Genomic DNA, 10,402 nt, shown 5'->3' with positions numbered 1-10,402 from the left:
ATATTCTACAACCTTAACCTAAAAAGTTAAGGGATATTTTCAAATATAACAAACACAAATTGAATCTATTTATAAAACCATCAAATTCTTTTCGACACATTTTAGTTTTTTCTATAAAAAAAACTAACAGATAATTATTTAAAATTAAACCGAGTAAATTAAATAACTATTAAACGGTAAATTTAGTAATCTTGAAAAAAAAAAAAAAACCAAAAAGGGATTACCTCCAGTGTTTCCTAAATTAAAGGGATGTACTTGCAAACCCTATATGAATTTCGGATTTTGTCTCTCACAAGCAGCTGCCGAAGTCTACGTGCGAGAGAGAGGGAGACCAAGTGGAAGAAAACTTATGCCAAGACGAAAGATGGAAGCGATGTCAGTGAAAGGGAATGGAGAAATTTTATAATACTCTTTCCAGATCTACGCGGGAAACCCTTTTTTTTTAATTTCTTAAAGAACAAAACAACGCACACAATATAACTTTTTTACTCCTTTTTAGAAGAACCATCTCCGTTGACGAAAGAAAATCCATTATCCATTTCCCACTTTGTTCGCCCAAGGAGGAGCTTTTGAATGGCTATTAGAAAGGGTCTCTCTTTTATTATTTTATTTTTTCTGTTTTGTTTAGTATGATAGACATTTTGGAAGATTTTTTTGTCTGTTTGTTCAGAGGGCTTAAAAAAAAAAAAGAAAAGAAAATTAATGCTACGAATCTTAGAGGAAAATTGAAGATTTGACTTAATGCCTTGGTGGGTCAGTTTCTACCTAACGTCCAGCTGTGAGCTTTTAATTACTTGATTAAAGTATCAGTGATAATCACATCAACCTGCCTGCATTCAAGGCAGGCGACCTTATTTGTTAATTATATTTATGTACAAGTAGAAGTAGCATCTCCAATTTGAAGTTGTCCCCGTCGATGACCAAGGCAAAAGGTCAATGCTTTTTCCTTGATCGCTGATCGGTACTTGATGATTTGGAGGAGAGATGAAGAAAGCAGGATCAGGTATGATGAAGCATTACCTCTTTAGTAGGTGTCGGATGGTTGATTGGCTTTTAAGACAAGCGAAATCATTTAGTAGAAACAAAAAGAAAAAAGAATATCAGGGAGGCCAACTCTTTCTTCCTCCTATCCAGGTCTATTTTTGGCCAATCCATGACCAGTGACCAGAACATAAGGCAAAACATGAAGAATCAGTATATGTTTTAAAGATTCAACATCAGATCGGTGCACCCATGCTATTGTTGCTGGTTCTGGTACTGGCAGTGAAGAACGAATATCTAGCTTTATGCTTTAACAATGGAGGTCGGATCTTGAGTTTTTTAGATAAGAAATCATCGAACGGTTAAACAGCTGCAGAATAGCTTCATTGAGTTCCCTCGAGTATTCAGAAATTGCGTGGTCATGTCTCCTGTGGAAACGCTGCTACTTTTCGCATTCTTCTACGCTGGAATAGACACAGCCGGTTCTTTTACTGATCCCCGCGATTGTAAGTTTCAGTTACCTTTTAAATAAGCTACCTCTTTATCCTGTGCTCTTTCTTTTCTTTCACCTTTCACAATTCCCAAAAGCCAAACACATGAAGACAAAAACACAAATTTTCATTCACTTGACCTCTCCAATTTATCATTTCTTTATGGTGGTTGTGGTTCTACATATTTGTATACCATTACAAGTAATTCCAGAGTGTGTAATTACGTTTACGATCGAGGGAAGAATCTCATCATATTTTAATTTTCTGAAATTGCTGATTATTTTTGGTTTACATTTATTTTAACATGATATTTTCTTATTCAATTCTACAATATATTATTATTATTATTATTATTTATTGGGGACTTGTGTCTTTAACTGATAGATTGATCAGAGCATTAGATTTATAAAATCTATGTTAAATTTAGGCTAAGTTACAACTTTTAAAATTTCGATCTATACTTACGGGGTATAAGTATGTGAGTAAATGTTAAAAATATTTGTTAGTTAGTACCCCATTCAAAAATATCTCTAGCACTTCTCAACTTCGGTAGTATATGGACAAAAACATATCAATACTCCAATTTCCATCACCTTCCTTTCCATTTCCTTTTTATCCTCTACTGAATCTATGGCTTAACACTTCTCAACCTCTCATATTTTTGCCCCCATTTTCTTAAATATCTCAACTTTAAATAATTAGAGGGGAGCTGACCAATTTAAACAGCTGAAACATAAATGTAAACACCTACACAGTCAATTTCTTTGAAGTTATCTTGAGTTGGGATAGAACCGAGTTGTATCCCAACCGATTTGAAAACAAATCATAGTAAATACTCCCTTTTTTCTTTGGTTCGTCTGATTCTTACACCAATTTTCTCATCAACCAAATAGGATCCAAAAGCTTCAAGTTAAAATATAAAACTACACCAACTTGCACAAAGTTCCAAAATTAAAACCTCTTCCCAAAATTTAGCAGAGTCGCTAAATACAAAAAGGGCCGCCAAAGGATTATCATTGGGATCACGGGAACCTTCTTAATCAACCTTGTCAGATAGACTTATTTAAACAACAAAAATGATCCACCAATAGAATCTTCATCGCTACAATTTTGGTAATACACATGTTTTATTTCTTTCTGCAAAATAGTTTTGAGCTAAATTGACCTGTTTTTAGCCAATAGAGAAACAAAGAAGAGGGAGGAAATGGAAGAGGGAGGTGATAGGGTGTAACTAGTGGATAAACGATTTCCATCTGTATGCTAATGGCAAAAACATTTTTGTACTTTTTTTTTGAAAGGTTAAAGATAATTAATGTAACCTTTGAATGCTTAAGAGTGTTTTTGAAATGAAGGTATTAATAGTTTTTGTTCATTGGTCCGCATTATAAGAATATCTATTGGCTTTCTCACGGGTATTAATAAAACACTTTAATTTTCAAGAATATTTTTGAAACAAAATATTAACAGTTTTGGTCAAGAAATTTCAGAGGAAAATAATTCATGGTAAAAACAAGAAGTACAAAAGTTCAGTGATATTTTTTCTAATTTAACCTTTAAATTAATATGATATGAATAGTCCAAAACAAACTAATTGGAGCATAGTTAAATGTATTTATTATCTATCCGTTTCTAAGAATGTGGCATTATTGCATGAAATTGAGTTTAGTTACGTAGGTGTGACATGTGTGTCGAATTTGTAACTTCTTTTTTATTTCTGTAACTGGCGATCAATTTCTTAAACTGGAACTCATATGTTTCATATATGGTGTCAATAATATTTATTCTAATTCTTTCAATACACACACACATATTTTTTTTTAAAAAAAACAGAACGTCGTGAATGGAACGAAATATATAAAAGCTGGGGAAGATTAGTTGACTGTTTCACTCCCTTTTAAAACCATCTTTCTGATCATTTCCTAATTGATTAGCTTTTGAACGTTGTTGGTGCAGCTGCTGCGCTGGAATCCTTGAGAAATGAATGGCAAAATACACCACCAAGCTGGGGAGCATCGATTGATCCTTGTGGAACTCCTTGGGAAGGAGTGGCTTGCATTAATTCAAGAGTCACTGCACTGTAAATATCCTTTCTGAGCTCTTACTTTTTCCCTTTATTTGTGTGTTCTTTCATCTCGCCATTTTATATTTTAGTTAAGGTCACTCATAATGTGTGTCAACCCTCTTAGGAGATTATCAACTATGGGCCTAAAAGGTAAACTTGGTGGTGACATTGGAGGCCTGACCGAACTAAAATCATTGTGAGTTTCATCAATCGCTGTTAGTTTCAATCAATTAGTGGGAGCTTATAACATTTATCAAAATGCAATAACATGTTTTCTAACCATACTTCATCCCTTCGGTTCATTGGAATCTTGATGATGCTTAGGTGGCAATCTCTTATCTGTTCATTAAGATGATGAGTTTCTAATGTTTTAATTTCAGGGACCTTTCGTTCAATAAAGACCTCACTGGTTCAATCTCTCCAGCATTAGGGGATCTACAGAATTTGAGTATCTTGTAAAGAGCTAATAAGGAAAATCATTTCATCCGATTGAACTTTATGAAACTGTTCTTCTAGTGCTCATATATTTTTTTCCTTTTCAATCTCCAACTTCTAGGATCCTAGCTGGTTGTGGCTTCAGTGGCAGTATTCCCGAACAACTGGGCAATCTTTCTAATCTATCCTTCTTGTAAGATATCATAGACAATATATTGTTAGGAAATCAAGGATGTTGTTAGTTTAAATGGAGTCTTCTCATTTATCTCAGGGCTTTAAACTCTAACAACTTTACTGGTACCATACCGCCATCTCTGGGAAAACTCTCCAATCTCTATTGGCTGGACCTGGCTGATAATCAATTGACAGGTAGTCTTCCAGTCTCGACTTCTGAAACTCCTGGTTTGGACCTCCTTCTAAAGGCTAAACACTTGTGAGTATTCTTTTTCCCAAGAAACCCAATCTTGTGTGAAAGAAGAAAAATAACATATATGCACAAAATTAGATGTTTCCATATATATAGTACTTCAAAATTACAGTTTACTCTGTGAATTGCAGTCATTTCAACAAAAACCAGTTGTCAGGTTCCATTTCACCTAAACTTTTTAGGTCTGAAATGGTATTAATACACATGTAAGTGGATATCAATCCAGTCCCATTTTCTATAATTTTTTTGGTCCAAATCTTACTCAATGTCTTTCATCAGATTGTTTGATGGAAATAAATTTTCTGGGAATATCCCACCAACATTGGGACTTGTTAAGACCCTTGAGGTTCTGTGAGTACAAGTTACTTTGTATTTAGCATACACTGAATCTTTTCACACAATTTTATCTCTACAACTTACTGAAGTTGTTCAAATATGTAACAGTCGACTTGATCGGAATTCCCTGGCAGGAACTGTCCCATCAAATCTGAACAACCTAACAAATATCAATGAATTGTGGGTACTCTCCTAAAGATTACGTTAATGTTTAACTTATGCTATTTTATGAGTAGTTAATCAAATTTATTTTCCATCTCTACTATTCTGTACTTTTTTCAGGAATTTAGCCAACAATAAGTTGACGGGTCCACTGCCAAACTTAACTCAAATGAGCTCACTAAATTATGTGTAAGCATAAGGAGTGATCATTTTCCTTGTTATCATATATTCATATTACTTATACTAGTTCATTTAGGGAAAATTTTGTCATTGCATTGCGATGAGGAGAATACGTTAGATTGTTTGCATAATTTAGTTAATAGTAGTTTAATTGTTTAATTTGGATTAGTTAGTATTTTAGAATTAGTTATTTAATTGTCTTGTTTTTTTATAAGGCTATAAATAGCCAAGTTTGGGTTGTAAGAGAGTTTTGAATATCCTTTGAATATAGAACATTTGATCTTAGAGACAGTTTTCTCATCTTTGGTGATGCATTTTCCTCCTTTGGCCATAGACTTGGCCTAATACCTTTTCCGCTGCATCACATTACCTTTATAGGGACCTTAGTAACAATTCATTTGATTCATCAGAAGCTCCCGAATGGTTCTCAAATCTACAATCTCTCACGACTCTGTAAGTCCTTGCAACCCTCCTAAAAGCTTGTCAAGTGTTTTCCTGACAATTCTGGTAAATGAGAAATTTGAGAAATTTTTGAAATGTCTGACCTCTAGTGGTATGTGTTTGTTCTAACATGGTTCCAGGATCATTGAATTTGGTTCAATGCGAGGATCTGTTCCACAAGGAGTATTTAGTTTACCACAAATACAACAAGTGTAAGCTTTGACTTAAATGTAAAAGGGTTTTTCTTACTTTTTTTTTTCTAATTGGAGTTTGATTCAAGTTTAAAAGGTTGAACTATGAATTGTAGCATTAATATTGTCTATTTAGTATTTTCTAAATGTATTTCAGGAAACTGAAGAAGAATGCATTCAGTGACACATTTGATATGGGTGACAAAGTCAGTGAACAGTTGCAGCTCGTTGATTTGCAAAATAACAACATTTCCCATTTTACTCTTGGTTCAAGATATACCAAAACTTTGATGTGAGAGAAAACCTTGCCATTTTTCACAATGTTAGATTTAATTTTATTCTTTGCGCTTACCTTTATGCATTCATACGAGGGTTACTTGTTTTAGGCTTATAGGGAATCCTGTGTGTAGCACTGATGTTACCCTCTCAAATACGAACTACTGCCAAGTTCAAGATCAACCGGTGAAACCCTATTCTACCAGCCTTGCCAGCTGTTTAAGTAAGTCATGTTCTCCGGATGAGAAGTTAAGTCCTCAAAGTTGTGAATGTACCTATCCATTTGAAGGGACTTTGTACTTTAGAGCACCCTCATTTAGGGATTTGTCCAATGTGACTTTGTTTCATTCATTGGAATTTAGCCTTTGGAAAAAACTGGACCTTACGCCTGGTTCAGTTTCTATTCAAAACCCGTTCTTCAATGTTGACGATTATCTTCAGATGCAACTTGCACTTTTTCCGTCCGATGGTAAGTATTTTAACAGGTCAGAGATTCAGAGGATTGGATTTTACTTGAGCAATCAAACCTACAAACCTCCCCATGAATTTGGGCCATTTTATTTCATTGCTTCTCCCTACGGTTTTGCAGGTAATCTTAATAGTTATTTTACATAAAAATGTTACTCATCTGTTATGACATATCATATCAATGATGAACTGATCCTAAAAGCATTAATGCTTCAAGACACAACTAAGGGAACTTCAATCAGCCCCGGAGTGATAATTGGGGTAGCTATTGGTTGTGCCTTCCTCGTTCTAGGCCTCATTGGAGTTGGAATATATGCAATTTGGCAAAAGAAACGTGCAGAAAAGGCCATTGGGTTGAGTCGGCCATTTGGTAAGTGTTGTTAATCATTGCTGCTTTACCACCAATACTTCGTACTTCACGTGGTTGTTGGTTGATCTTAGTCATTAAATATTGACCGAATAACCCTAACCTTGTATCTACCCTAGCTTCTTGGGCACCAAGTGGCAATGATAGTGGAGGTGCACCACAGTTGAAGGGAGCCCGATGGTTTTCTTATGATGAACTTAAAAAATGCACAAATAATTTCTCCATGAGCAATGAGGTAGGATCGGGAGGATATGGCAAGGTAACTGTACAAATGACTTTTACTGCTTTCCTAATCGTTCTGTCTTGTCCTTTTTCTTGTACAATCTGCTTCAGAGTCATATTGTCACTCATCATTCTTGGCAGGTGTATAGAGGGATGCTTGTGGATGGACAAGCAGTTGCGATCAAAAGAGCTCAGCAAGGATCAATGCAGGGTGGCCTTGAGTTTAAAACGGAAATCGAACTGCTTTCACGAGTTCATCACAAAAACCTCCTTGGCCTGGTGGGATTTTGTTTTGAACAAGGAGAACAGATGCTCGTTTATGAATTTATGCCTAATGGAACACTGAGAGATAGCCTGTCTGGTAAGTTTCTTCGTACGTTTTTGGATGTCTAACAATCTTATGTCAGAAAAGTAACCTGCAAATGAAGTTATGAATATTAGGTTCTAGAATCTTTTTACTACTATCTCCAACTAATAAAGTCGAACATTATTAGGGTAGACCTTGTCAAGGTTAGTTAGCTAGAACTAAGGTAGATTCTCAAAGTATTTAAAAAGAACTGAAGGTTTCTATGTATGTGTTGCCATGTCTAGCTATGCAAATGAAGTTATAATTCAAAACAGTATAATTTGTATATTCTGTTAGAGGGAAAGGCTTTTATGGTAGATAAGATCTTTGCTTTCATTTGATTTTATGGTTGAGGTCTAATGAAAAACGATAATCTTTGACAATAGATAAAAAATAAGCGCTTGTGTAAGCTTTAGTTTGATATAAAATCTCACTAAGGACCTTTATCCACCTCAAGTTTAGTGATGTTCTTACATTTGATGTGATTGGGGGAGAATTGTGCAAGGCGGAAAGCCTTCCCCTTGTGTAATCTTTTGTGCTCATGTTGATTTGCTTTACCCCCTTGATTTACCGTCTAAATTTTCTTAGAAAATTTTAATCACACCTGATACCAACTAAAATGATTGTCTTAATTGGTTGAACTATACTTTACTTGACAATAAACCTTTAATTGCAATTAACGTGTGTGCTACATTGAATTAAGGAAAATCTGGTATCAATCTTGATTGGAAGAGAAGACTTCGTATTGCTCTTGGATCTGCGAGAGGATTGGCTTACTTACATGAACTTGCCAATCCTCCCATAATCCATAGGGACGTTAAGTCCACCAATATTCTATTAGATGAACATTTAAATGCAAAAGTTGCAGATTTTGGCTTGTCCAAGCTTGTCTCTGACAATGAAAAGGGACACGTTTCTACTCAAGTTAAAGGAACATTGGTAAGTAGTTTAAGGACATTTGAAATAAGTATTTTAAGGACATTTGAAAATAATTTTAAAAGAACTAAAGTCACTTTCGTCAATTTAAAACTATAAGGGGTTGTTAGGGGTAGAAGTTGGTTATTGTAGTTAAATCATAATTGTATGTATTTGAGTTGTATATTATTTTAGTTTAAACTATAATAATATGTGTTTGAGGTGTAAACTAATTTAGTTTAAAAGGAAATAGTAAACACTACAACAAATAATAAAAAATGATAAATGTAAAATAGTAAATACTGTAGCAAATGATAGTCTTGAAATAACATTGACTGTAGATAATTGATAGCTACAAAATAGTATTTATTATAGCAAAAAAGGTGATTACTACTGTCAAGGTAGTTCTTACCACGAAAACTCCCTAAAACATGAAATTGATTTTGAATGATTAAAACGCTGTGTTAGAGTGAACTTGCAAAAATATATTTAACCATTTCAAATTCATTCCCAAACATGCCTAACCATAATGCTTTTGGTGTATCAACATTTTAGTCAATCATTCTAATTTATTGATCGTGATTGGACTACTTATAAAATTAATATAATGAGGCTGGCATGGCAGATATAGGCAAATAATGATCGGCTAAAAATACTTCAGCTCTTCTTTCAAGTTAAAAATAAGAATTACTTGGGGTTGATGGAAAATTTGTTTAAGCAATTTAGAACATTAAGATTGTAACTAAATAGCCTTGGATTTCCAATCATATTATGAAATAAGAGGAGCTTTGTGAATTGTTGAAACTTCAAAGTCAACTCAGACAAATGTTCAGTGATTAGTATAAAGTCTTTTACTCAAGGCTATTTTATTATGTTCTCTCATTGTAATGATTGCTTGTGACATTCATTCGTAGGGTTATTTGGATCCTGAGTATTACATGACTCAACAGTTAACAGAGAAAAGTGATGTATATAGCTTTGGAGTCGTTATGTTGGAACTATTAACAGGTAAGTTGCCTATCGAGAAAGGAAAGTATGTAGTTCGTGAGGTGCGCATGTTGATGAATAAAAGTGAGGAAGAATATTATGGTCTCAAGCAGATAATGGATGTAACCATTTTAAACAATACAACGACCATTATTGGGCTTGGAAGGTTCTTGGAGTTGGCCATGCGATGCGTGGAGGAGTCAGCTGGAGATCGTCCCACAATGAGTGAAATGGTCAAGGCAATTGAGAGTATTTTGCAGAATGATGGTATTAATACGAACACAACATCTGCATCCTCGTCTGCAACTGACTTTGGGGCTTCCAGAAACGCTCCTAGGCATCCCTACAATGATCCTATACCAAAAAAGGATGCCCATGACAGCAATTCTTTTGATTACAGTGGTGGATACACTCTTTCAACAAAAGTGGAGCCCAAATAGTAATGTTCCTCCTTTTCAGGAAAGACTCTCCTCCCCTCAACTCCTTTGGTTATAAGGAGATGGAAACTTGTAGAATTGTAACCATTTTATGCTGTTGGAGATTTTTGTTCGTGAATGTGTTTCCAAATGTTGGTTGGTTGTGCATTCAAACATCATTCTCATGTTGTATGGGTTGTCAGTTGGCTTGTTACTGGAGTAGTGGATACTGACAACTAGATTTTTATCTTTGACTCTTAGGATCTAGAATGGCTTCAATTATAGGAAAGGTAATATGACTGAAATTTATATTTACATTTTTTAAAAATAGTTTGACCACCAGGATGAATATGACTAATTATAATAATTTTTATTATTTTAAAAACATTTTTAAATACAGTAAAATTTCATATTCAATATCGTAACTAGTTTTGTTATTTACAGTAATTTTGTAATTTTAAATTAATTAACAAATATTAACATAAAAAAACTTGTATATAATGATATTTTTGTAAATATTTTAATTTTATTCTACGGTATTTGAAAATTGCAATTTAGAAAACTTACTTCCATCAGATTCACGACATAAAAAACCTACGTGTACTCACCGCACGCGAATTCTGGCGTCGCTAAATTTGATTTTCAACTCACCGCTGTAGCATCGTGTCAAAAGATAAATACCTACACATGCGTACGCGT

General features: G+C 34.3%; 1 protein-coding gene across 3 annotated transcripts; it reads left to right on the top strand.

The window, feature by feature from the left end:
• The first annotated feature begins 831 nt into the window (after window positions 1-831).
• Window positions 832-10,031, top strand: LOC101220026 (probable leucine-rich repeat receptor-like protein kinase At5g49770). Of its 3 annotated transcripts, XM_031881734.1 has the most exons (20): window positions 841-1,003; window positions 1,135-1,487; window positions 3,426-3,549; window positions 3,659-3,730; window positions 3,915-3,989; window positions 4,091-4,162; window positions 4,241-4,402; window positions 4,528-4,602; window positions 4,676-4,747; window positions 4,841-4,912; window positions 5,015-5,083; window positions 5,453-5,527; window positions 5,656-5,727; window positions 5,864-5,998; window positions 6,093-6,571; window positions 6,668-6,820; window positions 6,937-7,076; window positions 7,181-7,400; window positions 8,089-8,324; window positions 9,215-9,727. In XM_031881734.1, the coding sequence occupies exons 2-20, from the start codon at window positions 1,403-1,405 to the stop codon at window positions 9,725-9,727; spliced, it is 2,901 nt and encodes a 966-aa protein (XP_031737594.1). In that variant the 5' UTR covers window positions 841-1,003; window positions 1,135-1,402. The 3 variants fall into 3 exon arrangements, with proteins under 3 accessions (XP_011651828.1, XP_031737594.1, XP_004137665.1); XM_004137617.3 differs by having other exon boundaries at window positions 841-1,487; window positions 9,215-10,031; XM_011653526.2 differs by lacking the exon at window positions 8,089-8,324 and having other exon boundaries at window positions 832-1,487; window positions 9,215-9,379.
• Window positions 10,032-10,402: the final 371 nt, after the last annotated feature.

Source organism: Cucumis sativus, chromosome 3, assembly GCF_000004075.3.
Source record: "Cucumis sativus cultivar 9930 chromosome 3, Cucumber_9930_V3, whole genome shotgun sequence".
Classification (NCBI taxonomy): Eukaryota; Viridiplantae; Streptophyta; class Magnoliopsida; order Cucurbitales; family Cucurbitaceae; genus Cucumis; species Cucumis sativus.
Note: the sequence above shows the minus strand (reverse complement) of the source record. Positions and strands in the feature narration are given on the sequence as shown.